The following is a 17,487-nucleotide window of genomic DNA, read 5'->3' on the forward strand; positions in this document are numbered from 1 at the left end:
CTCGCCAGAATCACTACAAGCTTCTTTTTAAAGGATCACAGAACAATTTTAATCATACATTTTCTAAAAGATAACAATAGATCCGTTACTGCGCACACACACAAAACCATCACTGTCCACAGCTACTCCAAAAGGATAAGTGATATGACCATTACCAAATGATGTGACAAACCGACCGTCTTTAGTGAACACTGACACATGATTGTGTTAATATTATCAACAACATAAACAAAACCAGTGACACACACACCACGAGGGTAAGACAGACGTCTACTTAAGACTAATTTCATTTCAATCGAGCGAATAAACCGACCATCCATAGTGAGTACCTGAAGACGACGATTATTACAGTCAGTGACATACACCATTTGTTCATTGTCTACTGCAACATCTTCTGGTTCGTTAAAATTTCCATTACCAGATCCCTCTGAACCAATCTGCTTGACTGGCTCCAGCTCTGTCGTCAACACTTGGACTCTGTGATTGTTCTGATCACACACTAACACTTGATCACCAGCGACTGCTATCCCTCGAGGGAAGTTGAGTTCCTTTGGACCACTTCCCTTCGTCCCAAACTTGTTCAGCAGATCTCCTCTTTTGTTGAACTTGTACACACAGCTTCTGTCCCAGTCACAGACATAGATGTTGTCCTCCTTGTCTACTGCCACACCAGAGATACCGCCAAACCCATGCTTTGATTTGCTGATGCTTCGAATTTGTTCTCCTTTCTTGTCAAACACCAAAACATCACCGCTATAGTCAGTTACAATCAGTTCTTCTGATGAGTTAAATGCCATATACCGAGGGTTATTGATTCCTCTTATCGCCCTCACTGGTTTGTCCAGCTTGGTGGGGGGTATTTTGATGAACACAGAGAAGGGGCTTCCTGGGATGGGCTGGCTGGTCGTCCACTGAGATCAGGAGGTGGTGTCGACCACGTACCCTAGGGGTGTACTCAACGCTGTACACTCCACCCCTCACAGGCACAGCTTGCAATTGTTGAGATGTATCATCAGATAGTGTTTTCAGTACAACTTGTGGCCTGCCTCTTTTTAAACCACAATAAAAGGTCAGTTTTGAACAGTTGTCAACTTCAGCTGTTTTGATACCGTCTCCTTTCACAATCGGCTTTCCTTCATGCACAAAAACATTGTTCTCACACAACTTCTTGAGATCCTCACAAACAAACACTTCGACTCCGAAATCAACTTTCTCCACCACTGGATCAGGATTGGCTGCTTCTTTCCCTCGCTTCACCACCTCGGCATCGATTCGACTCACCACCTGCTCTTGCATCGTAATCAGTTCTTCATCACTTGCATTCTCCAGTGTACGCTCTACAAAGTCAATCAAACTCTGAGCAGTACCCAGGGACAGGTCCAGACCCTTCTCTTGAATCGTCACCTTCTCCATGTTTGAATCAACCAAAGCAGAATATTCTCGTAAAACACGGACTTTGCATTGGTTGAGAATATCGTGTAGCTCCTGGAACTTAGCATTCACTTGTCTCTCTGTCAGTTCTTTCTGGGCCTGGATTTTCTGTTTAGTTCCTTTCACTTGATTCACAGCGGTGCTCAGATCAGGCAGTAGGTTCTTGAGTGGGGAGAGGTGCTCCGCCAGCTTTTTGCGAGTTGTGGGGGCGGCTTTCTTTACAAACTCTGACTTGTGGTCACGGTGATCAAACACAGCACAGTCTCGACAGATGAGCTTGTAGCAATCAAAACAGAAAATCTTCTTTGGCTCCTCGTGATCCTCGCATTTTGAGGGTGGTGGGTTTTCGAATGTTAGTTCTTTCACTCCGCCCTGTTTGAGCTCGTCCAGAGTGGAGACGATATGTGTAGAAAACATTTTCATACGCTGATGAGGTTCCACACATTTTTCACAAATGAACTGGACACATTGCCGGCAGAATGCAGTGGCCTTTCCTCCAGGGCACATTTCACAGGTGGCCTCCAACTTGCCGTGGGCTTTCTCTATCCTTGAGTGGAGTGCTTTCATCCTGTTGATGAAGAACGCAGTGGGCAGTCTGTCTGGGTTGTTGTCTGGCAATAGAGTGGGCTCACGACAGTCGGGGCAGGGGAACGGCTGGTTGGGTCGGTAGCGACTGGACAATGTGATGATGCATTGCTTGCAGTAGTAGTGACAACAAGGGAGCAGCTTTGGCTCCTGGTAGCGGTCATGACAGATGCCACAGGTCACTTCTTGCTCGAGATCAGCAACAACTGGATCAGGTCCTTCGGCCATCGTTATAATGTGTTAGACCTGGGAAATAAGATTTAAGCATGTAGCTAGCTACTTCTATATCTATAGTAAGTACGTGTATACAGTATTATAGTATTGTGTACTGCATGCTAGAATTGTAGGAAGTTGTAGCTATTAATAAGTGTACTCATGATCATTAGCTTAATCAGACCTCTGAATCTAGTTGTAAAGTCTTTAATACTTACAATGAAATATCCTTCAAGCCCAGACCACGTACCAGGAGGATAAAGGTAAGCGATTAATTAAGCAAAAAAGCTCGAAGTTGGTTGGCCGTCGTCCTTGATTTTTCTAGTACAGTGCAACAACCAAAGAGAGTAGATTTTTTTTTATATTATTATTTTTCATATTTTGTGGCATATCTTCTGAAGTAAAGGTGATATGATCTATTTGAGTGCAGGTACTTAAAGTTCAACTATTGGCGCTTCCATTGGACCACCACCTGTTACATTATATGACATCATCACTATGAAATGGCTGTCTAAAGATGTGTACCTCCGAAAATATGTTAGGAATAGAAGTAGCTTATTTGTTTGAGTTAAGATCTGAAATTTGTTGTGTATGTACCTGAGTATATTGCTCATCTTTTGAGCTTCAACGGAAGTCTGGGCTACTAGTAAGTTCTGAGAAATACTGCATTTTGTTGTTTTTTGGTGGCAAATATGTTAGGAATACAACTTTTGATTTTATGCTAGTTAAGGTCTGATTTTTGAGAAGGATGTACTACAATAGTGTAAAATTCATTTGCACTAACTTACAGGAGCTAGACAAGTCTCTTCTTTGCTAGAGCGGCCCTTCTTGTCAAAAATGGTGATTTTGCTCCGTTTTGCTACTTTTGCTGACGTATGCAATGATATTCATTGATTTGTGACATCACAAATCATCTTGTTGTTATTTGCTACATCCAAAGGTCATGCGATGTCTACTTGCAAATGCACAGTTGGTGTTGGTCATTCTGTGTCACAGGGGCGTGGCAAATGAGCCTTATACGTAGGCAAATCGCCCCAAAAGTCATAAAAAGCACTGTTTTTGACAAGATGGGCCGCTCTAGCAAAGAGGCTAGCCTAACTCCTGTAAATTAGTACAGATGAAAAGTACACTATTGTAGTACATGCTGCTCAAAAATCAGACCTTAACTAATATAAAATCGAAAGTTGTATTCCTAACATATTTGCCACCAAAAAACAACAAAATGCAGTATTTCTCAGAACTTACTAGTAGCCCAGACTTCCGTTGAAGCTCAAAGGATGAGCAATATACTCAGGTACATGCACAACAAATTTCAGATCTTAACTCAACAAAATAAACTACTTCTATTCCTAACATATTTTCGGAAGTACACATCTTCAGACAGCCATTTTATACTGATGATGTCATGTGATGTAACAGGTGGTGGTCCAATGGAAGCGCCAATAGTTGAACTTTAAGTACCTGCACTCAAATAGATCATATCACTTTTACTTTAAAAGATATGCCACAAAATGTAAAAAATGTGTACCAAAAAAAAAAATCTACTCTCTTTGGTTGTTGCACTGTATATATAGTTCGGGATACGCTCATGACTTATTGCACTCCGCCTACACACTTCTACTTCCCCTCTCCGAGAAAAATAGGCGGGGCTGGTTTGCAGATCTAGCTAGCTAGCTCCAGAGCTCTCTGAGCACCACTTAATTAATATTGACAGTGTTGAAGCAAATCAAGATATGGATTGCAATCACAATAATTATTGTGGGAATGATAAGCAATCGAGGTCACAACCAAAATCAACAAATACACACTAAGCTATTCCAGTAGTTTTCCCCCATCTCTGCACATCAGTGGGGCAGTTAGGATAGCTCTGTATGGCTTCTTTAAACTGATCCTCTCCCAGCGTCAACACAACGGACTGGTACTCTTTCATCACCTTGTTGCCATGACTACGAGTAGTGGGCAGCCCGCCAGAGTCGGCCGGACACACCAACTCGAGAGCAATCAAGTGTTCAAACGCCTGTAGGGGATAATGGGACCATGTCACTAATTCATTCCCCTAATAATCTCACTTTCAGAGCCACTGGTTTGCCAAAGAATTCAACAGAATGAGACCTTTGAGTGAACTTCTTGTACTCTGCAAAATACGTACATATTTTAAGCACATTAATTATTACCGTCTATATAATTATATGATGCTATTGAATACCATTTGCAAAATAAATGTCTATAAAGTGTACACATTGACTCAGTGTGCAGCTGTGTCCATGCCTGAGTAACTCACCGCTATAGACCATCTCAAAGTTGAAGGGTTCATCTTCTGAGATGTCTTGAACGTGCTTCATGGCTATCACCAGACATAGCTCCAGGACAGAGATACCACACAAAATGGCTGACACTGCCTCCTTCTCCAACAGCTTAAGGGAGAAGACAAAGTCCGTGGGGCGGAGGAACGTGTCTCTCAGACCAAGACGACAAATTGGGACCGTCTGGAATAAAAGAGGAAGAGTTATTAAGAAACTGTGCATAACAAACGCGCAGTCAGTAATTGAAGTGGGACTAAAAATTTTAAGTTGTTAGTAAAAGTAAAATAAATTACTTTTACTAACAACTTGCATTCATCCAGACTGGTGTTACGTATATAACTATGGTAAGTGGAACACTAAACTGGCCTTGGCCAATACAATAAATACACAAACGTAGACCCCTAAATATCACGAAGGGGTGGTAATGGTGGATCATACGGTAGGGGAGGTGTGGTCTTACCAGGAGGTTAATAAGAGAGCCAACGTCGGGAGAGAAACGATAGACCCTCTGCAAACTGTCCCTCACCCGAGCGTCCTCGCTCAACTCCTATACACAATAGATACAAACTCAGAATGCTAGACCATTAAAGCTGACACGTCACCAGTATGTGTGGATATAGTACAATTATCGTACAACTGGAAAATTTGACAGATATTATATTTGGCGAATGAGCTATTTGAATGGACCCTGACGTTTTTTATTTGGCCTCTCAGACGTGGCTACTGCTGCAATGATGTATAGTTAACGTTGTATCTACCAGAAAACATAAATTTGACTGTTTTAATATTGGAGATCTTCTGTAAAATCCGCCAAATACGGTAGATCTCGTATTGACTTACTAAAATGTCAGTACAAGCTACAAGTCAAGTTTCCAATTCCAATTCTAATGCAATGTGTAAGTGCAGTTGCATATCTTTACCAACATGTATCTGTACGCACAAGGATACCTTGACGTGTGTATTCCACTTGTCTCTGTACTTCCGATCAGGGAACTTGTCCGGTAGTGTTAGCAGAGAACAGAACAGTTGAATGTACTGCTCAAACGTGTGCTCGTTGAAAAGAGTGAGTTGTGTGTGTGAGAAACGTGACTTTACCCTCTTCTCCAGTAGCTCTACGGCATCCTGTGTGTAAGGGGGAGGGGATTAACTGTGGGGGGGGGAGTATAAAGGGATGACTTACTAATTTTGGTGCAGTATGCATGACAGTATGTACGCGTGATTAACATACACAGTACGTTTGTTCAATTTGAATAGTGCGTGGTCATTTGAAATAATATAGCGGTACAACTCTGGTAAGAAAAACACAAGTCTCTATATTTTGTTAAAAGTGATGACTGTGTGTGTGTGGGGTGTTGGTATGGAATGGAACCTAGTATGGCTGTGTGTGTGTGTGTGTGTGTGTGGTGTTGGTATGAAATGGAACCTAGTATGGCTGTGTGTGTGTGGGGTGTTGGTATGGAATGGAATGGAACCACTCACCAGTCTACAGGTGAGGCCAACCACGGCAAGAGGTGTGCTCCGAGACTGAGCAATGTCAAACAGGTTGTAGAGAAGCATCTGATTCTTGTGATGAGTGAAGAGGTCAAAGTTGTCCAATACGACGACCACACTCTGCTTGCTGTCATCACCTGCAAACGGGACAAAAACAAAATCGATGGTAGACATCTGTGATCTTAAATTAGCATGCCACATAATTATCGTAACAAAGCTACTAACATAAAACCGTAATTTATCGGACACTTCCGAAATCTTTTCTGGGAAATGTTTGTTGTTCTAATATTCAATGTCCGGACAATACTTGAAAGGTGGAGCAACGTGCTAGCAAGAGTTCTGGATTACTACTTGTTAGATAGCTACTGCAACTGTTCAGTCGGACACTGTACTTTAGCTAGCATCTCATGCAGCTGCATGCCTGTTCTACCAGATATCTTATGTGCGCTAGATGCTATTATACGCGGACAATTTTTCTTATTTTGAAAGATGAATAAGGACATAATAATATACGGTATTGCTGTGTGTGTGTGTGGTGTTAGTATAATTATGCATCCCCGGTTTGATAAACTTTCGGGGAAATATTTACTGTTTTCTAATCAGCACTAATTTAGAGCAGCTGGAAGTACAGCATTGTCAGCATTATTGTTAATAATTTATTTGTGCCCGAAGGCAATAGTGGAGCAAAATTAAAATATCCGGCATCAAAACTAAACATTGTAAGCATTAAACTTTTGGGTACTAAATTTAGTTTATATTTCATGCTCTGTACAGTCAGACTGACATTCAGACACTGGCTACTTTTTAAGCAATCTTCTGTATTATTTTTTCAACACATACAAAATACCTTCTCGCAGAGCTTGCAGAAGGAACTCCAAGAGTCCAGAGAAAGAGAGCTGCATGTGAATGTATTATTTTTGATACAAAGTTTGAAATTAAATCATAAGTTTAATTGATTCGAGCCCAGGCATTTAACAACTGTAAACTAGTTCTTTGCACCAAAACAGGCAAAGGTATGTTATCATCACTAAGGTGATAGCTTACCGTGATCTTGTCTCCGAAATCCTCTTTTACGTCCAGCTGTTTGACTATCTCTAGTAAAGCCAGCCGATCGTCAGTGTGGACCAAACCTAAAGAGAATGAAATTATGAGACTATTCTTCCACACTAAAGCCTATTTGAGCCTTGAGTGTTAATAAGCGCTCATAACACATACTAGAGGACCAGTAATCACTAAATTGCACACTCTTGAAATGGTAGTAGTGCCTTGTGTTCACTCACCATTGAGGTGAACAGTGATGAAGTTCCCTTTGCACTGTGCATGGCTACTCACTTTCTTCAAGGCTTGTTCCAATACCTGGGAACAATACAAAAGTGTATGTTCACATTATCCATTCCACTTATTCACAGATACTAGGTTAATACACTGTGTTACATGTGTATGGGGATATACAATAGGTGCATTCACCTACCCAAGTCTTTCCACTTCCCCTGGGGCCAATTACAAGTAGGGAATTCCCCTCTCCACGACTGACTGTCCTCTGTAGCAGCTCCTGGAGCTCCCTGTGCACATTGAAAGTGAAACAATCAACGTAACAGCTAAGAAATACTTAAGGATTTTCGTGCCTGATTGCTTTAGATTGTTGATCAAGGAGACCGTCTCCTCCGTGCAACGATACACCATTGTTCACCCCAAACAACCTCTCTCTAAGCACATCCCCTGCTCTCCTCGCTGTCTCGCTACTGAATGCCATTTATCCCATTTGGTGCACGGTCCACCTGGAGCAAAACAAAACAAATATTCAATGCTAGGTACTAGGTAATAATACACACACTTTGTATACACACCATTCAGAACAAAGAAGAAGCTCACATGGTTTTACCGTACCCGCTCACGTGCCGACAAACAAAGAGGGGCCTGCGCGAAAAGCTTGTGCAATAATGAACATTGTCTGTACTGAGTGCGGTCATATTGTTTATTGTCCAAGTAGGTGGAGTTAGTAGCATTGCGCTGTACAGACAAGTACTGCACTGTGTATGGGGCCGGCGCATGAATGCAGTGCATTCTGCATTGATTGTTCCTGTGTGACCTTGTGCAAGCTGACGGGTGGATCCTAGAAGCAGTGCTTTAGTTGCAGTCCTTGAGCAAATTGACAGATAACTCAGTCAGTTGCTCATCAAGATCCACTTCTACTTCCTTCCATTTGCTGTACTGCTGATACAAGCTAGTGGAAAGGTATGTATATCTATATTATAGATCTATCTAGCTAGCTGCAATCAGGTTGCATACACACTAGCAAGCAATTTGGTTTGACTGATAGCTAGTGATGAAGTAATCTACAGATGTGTGCTACTTATGAGCTAGCTGTCAGCTAGCTTAGAGTATCTATGAACATTAGAAAAATTGTCTACAATAAGTTCAACTTCCTCGGCCATCTATCTTTGCACAGGCCAAGTGATGAAGACTTTATTATTACTATCACTGGTGTGTATAGCACTGGTCAGTGCACAAGTAGGACCTCAAGGTCCACAAGGTCAGAAAGGAGAAGCCGGTATCGCAGGATCACCAGGAGCTCCCGGCACATGTAGTGGATCGTGCAGTGGTGGTGGAGATTCAGTACGTATTTTGTAGTTTTCCAAAGTATATATTTTGGCATGCTTAGTGTGGCCTACATGTATTCACGCACTAGTGTCATTGGCTGGTTAATATAATTATAGAAAGCTGGAGGTGGTGGTGGAGTAGGAGTTCAGGGCCCACAAGGACCACCTGGACCACCTGGACCATCAGGAAACAGTGGACCACCTGTACGTTGACAATGGCTTTCAAAGTTACAATTGTACCAATTTTGTACTGATAGGGCTCAAGAGGAAACGAGGGACAAATTGGAGTATCTGGCCCAAGAGGAGCCCAGGGACCAGCTGGACCACGTGGAGCTATTGGATTGCCTGGAAGCAACGGAGCTGATGTAAGTTAGCTTGTATTTAGCTCGTATTAGCTCGTTAAATGCTTGTATACATTTACAAGAACTTTGAGGTTGTTCACCACCCAGGGAGATGACGGTGATTCCGGCAAGCCTGGAGAGCCTGGACCCCCCGGACCCTCTGGACCCCAAGGATTCCAAGGACAAGTCGGGTCACAAGGACTTAAAGGACCAGCTGTAAGATGTGAACAAATACTGTATGTATATACTTCAAAGTTTCTGCACAGTTATTTAAACTCTGTATCGCTAAGTTTCTGCACAGTTATTTAAACTCTCTGTATCGCTGTGCAGGGAGAGCCAGGACCTGCTGGTAACAATGGCCGAGCAGGCTCAACTGGAGAGAAAGGACCCGGTGGAGATCCTGGTGGCCCCGGAGCTTCTGGTCTACCTGGACCCCCTGGTAGTAGAGGAGAGAGAGGTCTACAAGGCGAACCTGGTAATGATGGAAGAGCTGGAGTCGATGGATTGAGAGGATCTGCTGGTGAGTACGAAGATCATTCATTTAGCAGCTCATAACTATACTGTCTTTAACAAAACTTGAGTTCCCTATCTCTCTCCTTAGGCTCCTCTGGTCCACAAGGAAAGGATGGAGTGCCTGGACTACCTGGAAGAACTGGGTCTAAGGGAGAGTCTGGACAGAACGGAGCAAACGGTGCAGCTGGTGCCCGTGGAGAGCAAGGAGACCTGGGAGACAGAGGAGCTACTGGAGCCACTGGAGCTCAAGGGCAAAAAGGTATGTACAAATATGAAGAAGTAATGTACTTCAGATTCATAATTATGCCTCGGTGCGCATGCGCAAGCGAGGTATACAGTAGTGTGTGTGTGTGTGTGTGTGTAGACCGCTACACAGTAGTGTGTGTGTGTGTGTGTGTGTGTGTGTGTGTGTGTGTAGACCGCTACAGCTGCTCAAGGATGAATCAAGTGCAAGTAAGAGTTTCTATAGGCTTCTAGTCATGTTTACTTAGATTTTAATTCATGGATTTGCAAAATAATGCTTCGTTCTCGAGTTATGCCTAGTTTTGCTTACTTGGAATGCCATTGCAGCCTTTTCAGAAGAGTCCGTAGCAAAACTTGTTCACCGAGTGTTGCAGCTACCAATAGCTAGCATTCTAGTGAAGAGCTAACTACTAAGTAGAGTAGTAAGACTGAGCAGAGAGCTGCAAGGCTCTGCTGACTTGCAGCCATTAATTTTAGACTTGAACTTTTGGCATCGATCGTTTTTAAAAACAATCATGGTCGATCATTACCCACTATTTGGCATGCAATCATGATAATCATAATCAATGTGTGTATAAAAGCTAGCTATTAGTAGCTTTATGTTATGTAGCTTTGGCACCTCCACCGAGGCATCAGCACCCGTGGTGCTTTCATTATACATTGTGACTGTTCACAGGATCAAATGGAGAGGTTGGATCATCTGGACCACCCGGACCTTCCGGAAGCACAGGGCCAAGTGGTATCCCTGGAATAACTGGACAAGCTGGAGCTCAGGGACCCCCTGGAGTGAATGGCCCTAAGGGAGACTCAGGAGTGCAAGGAACACCAGGCAAGTATATCAATAAACTTTTGTAGGGGAATTTTTTTGCATGTGACTAATAATTTTATGTAATTTCTCACAGGTCCTTCTGGTCGTCAAGGCGATTCTGGTCCGACTGGAATTCAAGGAGCCCCTGGCCCCGCAGGCAATGACGGTAGAACTGGCAAGAGAGGTCGAACCGGAGACAAGGGAGTGACTGGAGATCGTGGTGCCCAGGGATCTAGGGTGAGTTGCTTGTGTATTATAATCTTCAGCACTAGTATTTGTGCAGAGGATGTATGCAGACAAGTACTCATTCTGGAATTTTCAATGATACGTATAGGTGCATGTAGCATGCATGCATGGAGAGGGAATCTGAATTCAGTGACTGCATGTAAAATTAGTTGAATTGCATTGTGAACACTGTTTTTTTTGTTCGATCTCAGGGTCTCCCCGGCGAGAGAGGATCAAACGGAATCCCTGGCCAGCGCGGATCAACTGGAGAACAGGGAGGTCCTGGAGAAGCGGGAGCACGTGGACCAGGAGGAACCAGAGTAAGCCTTTCCTCTATTTAATTGTATACTCGTTTTTATACTCTCCTAAAATTCTTTTGATAGTTGTGAGGATTAATTTTCTTGTGCATTTTTTTTTATTTGCTGTTAGATCAGTGAATTTATACTTTGATGGGAATATATGCAGTAGAGTTTGTGATTAGTAAACTATAAACTACTTCCCTTCATAGGGTCCTTCTGGACCTCAAGGATCTCCCGGCCCTAGCGGACAAAGGGGACAGGCTGGATCTGATGGATTACCTGGCGCAGGTGGACAGGATGGACAAGACGGAACACCAGGACGTGACGGCATCCCCGGACAACCCGGGCTGTCTGTAAGTATCAGTAGAATCATCATATTTGTATGCACCACCACTCAGAATTCGTTTTACCACGATAAACATCACGCATACATGCCAAATACCAGTATGTAGCAAAGAATACATGCACATGCTAATGATTCATGGTTGCAGGGCGAGAGAGGACCTATTGGTCTACAAGGTGCAACCGGGAGTCCAGGAGAGGCTGGTCCTCAAGGAGATATTGGTGCATCTGGAGGCCCTGGTGCCCCGGGACCCGCTGGACCTGTTGGAGGGATTGGAATCACTGGTGAACCTGGAACACGTGGAGATGGAGGAGGCCCTGGTCCTAGAGGAGATCAAGGACCACAGGGTGGCAATGGAGTCGACGGACGACCAGGAGCATCTGGTGCATCTGGACCACCCGGACCATCAGGACCACTTGTGAGTTTTATAGAGTAAAATATGTTTTCAAGCTGACAATGTGTGTGTGGGTGGTATAATATCAGTCTAAAGCAAAGTTGATTCCCGAAATAAGTGTTAAAAAGTTCTGGTACATAAATATGTGGTAGTTGTGCCAAGTCTTGCCCATTCAAAAAGAGCCTAATATATGCATGATAGTAGCTAGGTGCATATGCACCAGTTAATTATTATTCAATGCTGCGTGCAATGTGTTGTGCAGGGACCACCCGGATCTCGTGGAGCTCAGGGAGCCACTGGACCCCCTGGTAATACTGGTGGAACAGGAGATACTGGACCAACAGGACCTCAGGTAAAAGACGATTGATGGAACTTTAATAGTCATACTGTATAGCGGGTTATTTTTGTATCGTGGAAATTTTCGTATTTTTCGTATCAGTAGAGCATCAACACTGCGAAATTGTTCTGGCAAAATAGGTTCAACGCATTATCCTAAGCTGTTACAAATATTAAATTGAAGTTTACACCAACGAAAATTACCCGCTACAGTTTATATATTATTATGCACATTCGATTACCCATTGCCCCTTGATTGTAACAAGTCTTACAGTGCCATGTGTGGGGTAATCTTTTATTGGCAAGCAGAGCTTTTTGAAGTGTACATAATTATGTAGTTCATTGTACGTCTTGTTTTTGCTCATAGGGACCAACTGGACCACGTGGTGGGGATGGAGACGATGGAACCAATGGTCAGCCTGGAGCTGATGGAGTTAACGGAAACGAGGGACCACCTGGTATCCCTGGACCTCTCGGACCCAACGGACCTGCTGGTCGTCCCGGTAATGACGGACTCGTTGGAGGACCAGTAAGTTGGCTTGCATTAGGATTCGTTGATCGTAATAATTATTACCATTAACTTTATCAAAGATTATAACTTTTTCGTGTAATAATAATAATACTTGAATATCTCTATCCAGGGTAGCCAAGGACCCCGTGGTGGTCCTGGATCTCCTGGAGAACCTGGCGGCCCTGGACCGTCTGGACCTCCCGGACCAACTGGACAAGATGGAGGTGCTGGACCCGGTGTAAGCTACTGACAGTTACTGCTTAATCCATGTGTAGTCTATTGTCTATTACTATCTTATTTATAATACTTGCATGTTATTGTGCTATGTTCAACTCGCTCAACTAAAATTCTACTCCCCGCCATATAGGGTAATGATGGCAAAGATGGCAACCCTGGAATTTCTGGCCAACAGGGTCCCCCTGGCCCACTCGGCCCACCTGGCTCTGCTGGTTTAACGGGCCCACAAGGACCTCAGGGATCCACTGGCCCTGGTGGAGCTAGAGGAGCAATTGGATTACCTGGTGTGCAGGGAACCCCTGGTGGAGACGGACAGGATGGAAGTATTGGTAATCCAGGACCTGGTGGAGCACAAGGACAGAAGGGAGAAGTAGGAGAAGCTGGTGCAACAGGAGGACAGGTATGAGATGAATGTGAAAATGAAAAATAGTTATTTGTATTGTCCGGGATTTCCTAGTTTCAAAAGCTTGTATTGCATTACTATAAATATACGCTAGTACAATATGAACTGTTCACTGGGAAAGTTTCTTTATACTGTAAATATGTACAATATGTTATAATTTTTATCAAACCAGGGTGCACGGGGTTTCAGTGGACAATCAGGAGGTCAAGGACCCCCTGGACCACAAGTGAGCACGCATTAACTTGTACACGACACTATAATATTGCATGCTGTGTCAAGCTAGTACTGAATGTATCCAATTTCATTGTTGCCTTGTCCAATGGGTTAATGGCAATATAACATTTAACTCTATTCCCCTATTCATATAGGGACCTGCTGGTATCCAAGGAGAACGTGGTGAGGGAGGACCTGCGGGTCCTGAGGGACCAGTTGGACAAGGAGGTGATTCAGGAACCCCTGGACAACGAGGACCTTCAGTAAGACACACTCACACTTTGTGTTCTGTTATACTTTAATAATAAATTAATATTGATGATAAACACATGTGGTACTGCATGCTGTTATGTATTGGGTTTACATGTGCTTATATTTCCGCCTACTCTCCACCATAATTATAATCAGTTTACCACTGCACTGGCCTTTATTGGTTACCTGTTGTTTAAGCAGTTGATATTTTTTATTATATTAATAGGGAGCTCCTGGTATTGCTGGAGGCCCAGGTGGCCGTGGAGACAAGGGAGATAGTGGAGACAGAGGACTTGGCGGACCTGTTGGACCACCCGGAAATGACGGAATCCCCGTGAGTAATACATTCTACCAGTAATGCACGCATATTGCTTAAGATAGGTGTTCAGTGTATTCTTAGCCAAATATACTTGATACTGTTGTTTTGTCTGCTTTCAGGGCGCTCAAGGTGCCCGTGGTAATGATGGTGGCCCAGGACCTGCTGGAGCAACTGGTCCACAGGGAGAGCAAGGAGCACGCGGAGACACCGGAGCCCCTGGACCTTCAGTGAGTAAAATCCCTTGCATGTAGCTAGTAGGAAATAAATCATAGCTACAAATGTCATTTGGGTAAACAATTTTGTTTTTGCTGACTCCTATTTACTCTACTAAATTTAGGGCCCAGGTGGTCCAACTGGTAACCCCGGTCTTTCTGGTTCTGACGGACAAAATGGCGGTCCTGGTGTCTCCGGACAAGATGGTACTCCTGGTGCTCGTGGAAACGACGGAGGTGCTGGCCCATCTGGCCCATCTGGCCCCGCTGGCCCACCTGGTAGTCCCGGTCTGAATGGTCCAACTGGAAGTCCAGGCCCCTCTGGTCCAACTGGATCCAAGGGAGATAGTGGATCAACTGGAAGTCCCGGACCGTCTGGTGCCCGTGGAGAGAGAGGACCTGGTGGAGAGACTGGATCTATTGGAGGTCGTGGACAGAAGGGTGAGTGGATGGATTTAATATCCTATAATACTCGCACTATTTCGGGAGTAGATTTAGCCTTCTTCCACCGGATTTGAGTTTCTTCTTTATTACGTATTAAAAAGAAACATGCAGCTACCACCACATTTTACCAGCTGTATCTTTTCATATCAATCTTCAACTGCCCTCTTCAATCAAGACTGTACATCATTTTATTGGAATCCCCCTTTACAGGAGAGAATGGAGACAAGGGATTCACTGGCCGTGCCGGACCCCCTGGTGTTGCCGGAGGGAGGGGAGAATCTGGAGATCGCGGACCCACAGGAGTCTCCGGTCCACCTGGATCAGCAGGTCGCAACGGAGCTCAGGGCTCCAGTGGTGATTCTGGTCTTCCTGGAGCTAACGGACCTCCCGGACCTGCTGGACAGCCCGGTAGCGATGGAAACGATGGAGATAAGGGACACACCGGACCTCGTGGATTGCAGGGACCCCCTGTGAGTTGTGTTAATGCTAGTTACTACTTATTTTATGCATTTACTGACTTGTTTGCTTTGGTACTAGGGACCTCCCGGATATTGCCAAGGCTGCCAAGTCACCAGCTCTCACCAAAAGTACACCGGAATATTCGCCAACTCCAAGGTTGCCTACGGATCTTTGGAGAATCCAGCTGTTTCCTGCTGGGACCTTTCTCTCGAGTCTGGAAAGGACGACAAGTTTGAGATCGTCTCCGGTTAGTGGATCATAATCTGACGCTTATCAATTTAATGGGTGTTTTTTTGACGGTTTACTTAACACTTGTCTGTGCTGCAGGAAAATCTTACTACATTGATTCCAATGGCGGAAGGATCGATGACGCTATTGAAGTCACTTGTAATCTTATTGACAGCACCTGGTTCACATGCATCAAACCAGCTAAAATCCAAATTGTAAGTGGAACAATTATATGTATCTGACAAGTTGTATACTATCTCTCTCTCTCTCTTCTTTCAGGATTGCAATTCAAAACTCGAAACATCGTGCAAAGACAGTATGTTCACTTACGGACACGATGGCAAAGCCAGTTATCAAATCAACAGCCTGGCCCATAGCAGCAGGCAGGCCACACAGACAGTTCAGTACGACTGTAACAAGGGTCAGACTAGTGTCCTTGGATGGAACGGTGTCAATATCCCAGTAACAGAGACAACATCTCCATTCATGCGAGTGGAAGTAGACAACTGCAAGGTGAGAACGAAGTTCTTCATAGCAAGCCTTTGTGTTAATTATCACTTCATACATAGCAATTTAATGTAAAATCATCACCCCCCCCCCCCCCCCCCCCCCCCCCCCTACCCTACAGAGCACCATCTCTACCATGATCCCCACATCTCTACCGGTCGCAGGCCTAGAAAGCAAGTCCTCGTTTGTCAAACTCAGCGAGGTCTGCTTTGCCTAAAAACCTCTTCAACATCTTAGCTCAGAGAATTAACAAACTAGTAATATTACTCTTGACCATCTGACACTAGTTCTCTATTTTGGTTTAGTGCTGATGTCTGTTCTTTGTATTTGCATGCACTACTTGTTTGTTGTGTCCGGCATTCATTTTCTTGTGTAGGGGATATTATTTACGATTATGTATTGTTTTTAGGTGCAGACTGCATCGTATTCTGTGTAAAAAAAAATATTGTTTGTTTGAATAATGTATATACAGGGTAATGGTACTGCATGGGCGAGACATGTGCATACTTTTTCTTAACTGTACGCCCATTCTTTCAATTTCTGTGTTTCTCATTTTGTCATTTCGTAATTAATAATTACTAAGTAATTTGCATGCTGCATGCAAACTCAAAGAGTGGGTAATGATCGACCATGATTGTTGTTAAAAACGATTGATGTCAAAGAAAGCATCACGGGTGCTGATCAGAGGAGGCTGGAACCACTTGACCTTAGCTAATTAAGGTCACTAATTGGATTTATCCAAACTTCTCTTGCAGACTACTTCAAGCCTAGTTTTTAGTGTCTATCAGTTTAAAACCTTATTTTTCAGGGGGGGTCAAATTTTATTTTCGCCAATTTTGCTCAGAAGCAGAGATACAAGTCTCAAAGCCAGTATGCAGTGACCTCGAGAACAAGCCGCTCATGATATCGAGGCTAGTGCAAGAGCAAGACTTTTGATTGTATCTCTGCTTCTGAGCAAAATTGGCGAAAACAAAATTTGACCCCCCCTAAAAAATAACGTTTTAAACTGATAGACACTAAAAACTAGGCTTGAAGTAGTCTGCAAGAGAGGTTTGGATAAATCCAATTAGTGACCTTAATTAGCTAAGGTCAAGTGGTTCCAGCCTCCTCTGGGTGCTGATGCCTCGGTACGGTGGAGGTGCCAAAGCTACATAACATAAAAGTAGCTTTTATACACACATTATCTTGATGAACATCTTTAATTTTGCTGCATGCAAATAGTGGGTAATGATCAACCATAATTGTTGTTAATTAATGCCAAAGTTCTCGATGCCAAAAGTTCAAGTCTAAATGGCTGCATTAGCAGAGCCTTGCAGCTCTCTGCTCACTCTTGCAGCTACCAATAGCTAGCGTTCTAGTGCAGAGCTAACTACTAAGTAGAGTAGTAACACTCGGTGAACAAGTTTTGCTACGGACTCTTCTGAAAAGGCTGCAATGGCATTCCAAGTAAGCAAAACTAGGCATAACTCGAGAACGAAGCATTATTTTGCAAATCCACGAATTAAAATTAAAATCCATGACTAGAAGCCTACCGTAAGACGTAGACCTCGATTTAAGGCGACCCTCCAAATATGCGA

The 17,487-nt window shown here is 43.7% G+C and overlaps 3 protein-coding genes across 6 annotated transcripts; 1 reads left to right on the top strand and 2 right to left on the bottom strand.

Annotated features, from left to right (window-relative positions):
* Nucleotides 1-667: 667 nt before the first annotated feature.
* Nucleotides 668-3,871, bottom strand: LOC135343879 (E3 ubiquitin-protein ligase TRIM56-like). The gene is made up of 2 exons (XM_064540908.1): nt 2,448-3,871; nt 668-2,262 (listed from the first exon to the last, which is right to left on the bottom strand). The coding sequence occupies exon 2, from the start codon at nt 2,242-2,244 to the stop codon at nt 808-810; it is 1,437 nt and encodes a 478-aa protein (XP_064396978.1). The 5' UTR covers nt 2,245-2,262; nt 2,448-3,871; the 3' UTR covers nt 668-807.
* A 74-nt stretch (nt 3,872-3,945) lies between these two features.
* On the bottom strand, nt 3,946-8,018 carry LOC135343881 (origin recognition complex subunit 4-like). 4 transcript variants are annotated; one of them, XM_064540912.1, is made up of 12 exons: nt 7,896-8,018; nt 7,649-7,801; nt 7,495-7,585; nt 7,304-7,379; nt 7,068-7,153; nt 6,871-6,919; nt 6,012-6,160; nt 5,481-5,654; nt 4,993-5,079; nt 4,511-4,715; nt 4,299-4,363; nt 3,946-4,246 (listed from the first exon to the last, which is right to left on the bottom strand). In XM_064540912.1, exons 2-12 carry the CDS (start codon nt 7,774-7,776, stop codon nt 4,037-4,039), a joined length of 1,320 nt encoding a protein of 439 aa, XP_064396982.1. In that variant the 5' UTR covers nt 7,777-7,801; nt 7,896-8,018; the 3' UTR covers nt 3,946-4,036. The 4 variants fall into 4 exon arrangements, with proteins under 4 accessions (XP_064396982.1, XP_064396983.1, XP_064396980.1 ...); XM_064540913.1 differs by having other exon boundaries at nt 7,911-8,005; XM_064540910.1 differs by having other exon boundaries at nt 7,871-7,991.
* Nucleotides 8,019-8,097: 79 nt separating this feature from the next.
* Nucleotides 8,098-16,371, top strand: LOC135343880 (collagen alpha-1(I) chain-like). Its single transcript, XM_064540909.1, has 26 exons — nt 8,098-8,258; nt 8,473-8,639; nt 8,741-8,827; nt 8,881-8,988; nt 9,073-9,180; nt 9,295-9,484; nt 9,566-9,736; nt 10,397-10,549; nt 10,623-10,765; nt 10,966-11,073; nt 11,262-11,405; nt 11,544-11,813; nt 12,052-12,141; nt 12,493-12,654; nt 12,767-12,874; nt 13,004-13,273; nt 13,449-13,502; nt 13,645-13,752; nt 13,968-14,075; nt 14,180-14,287; nt 14,398-14,713; nt 14,927-15,186; nt 15,254-15,422; nt 15,503-15,618; nt 15,683-15,916; nt 16,032-16,371. The coding sequence occupies exons 2-26, from the start codon at nt 8,481-8,483 to the stop codon at nt 16,125-16,127; spliced, it is 3,840 nt and encodes a 1,279-aa protein (XP_064396979.1). The 5' UTR covers nt 8,098-8,258; nt 8,473-8,480; the 3' UTR covers nt 16,128-16,371.
* The last annotated feature ends 1,116 nt before the right edge of the window (nt 16,372-17,487 follow it).

The sequence above is a fragment of the Halichondria panicea genome, chromosome 11, assembly GCF_963675165.1.
Source record: "Halichondria panicea chromosome 11, odHalPani1.1, whole genome shotgun sequence".
Classification (NCBI taxonomy): Eukaryota; Metazoa; Porifera; class Demospongiae; order Suberitida; family Halichondriidae; genus Halichondria; species Halichondria panicea.

Bases quoted from the DNA above. Each gene is read 5' to 3' on its own strand.
- LOC135343879 (XM_064540908.1), bottom strand. From the start codon at position 2,244: ATGGCCGAAGGACCTGATCCAGTTGTTGCTGATCTCGAGCAAGAAGTG.
- LOC135343881 (XM_064540912.1), bottom strand. From the start codon at position 7,776: ATGGCATTCAGTAGCGAGACAGCGAGGAGAGCAGGGGATGTGCTTAGA. The intron at 7,586-7,648 runs GCACGAAAATCC...CAATGTGCACAG, and splicing joins CAACAATCTAAAGCAATCAG to GGAGCTCCAGGAGCTGCTAC. The intron at 7,380-7,494 runs GTAGGTGAATGC...TATTGTTCCCAG, and splicing joins GGGGAAGTGGAAAGACTTGG to GTATTGGAACAAGCCTTGAA.
- LOC135343880 (XM_064540909.1), top strand. From the start codon at position 8,481: ATGAAGACTTTATTATTACTATCACTGGTGTGTATAGCACTGGTCAGT. The intron at 10,550-10,622 runs GCAAGTATATCA...AATTTCTCACAG, and splicing joins AGGAGTGCAAGGAACACCAG to GTCCTTCTGGTCGTCAAGGC. The intron at 14,076-14,179 runs GTGAGTAATACA...GTCTGCTTTCAG, and splicing joins CCGGAAATGACGGAATCCCC to GGCGCTCAAGGTGCCCGTGG.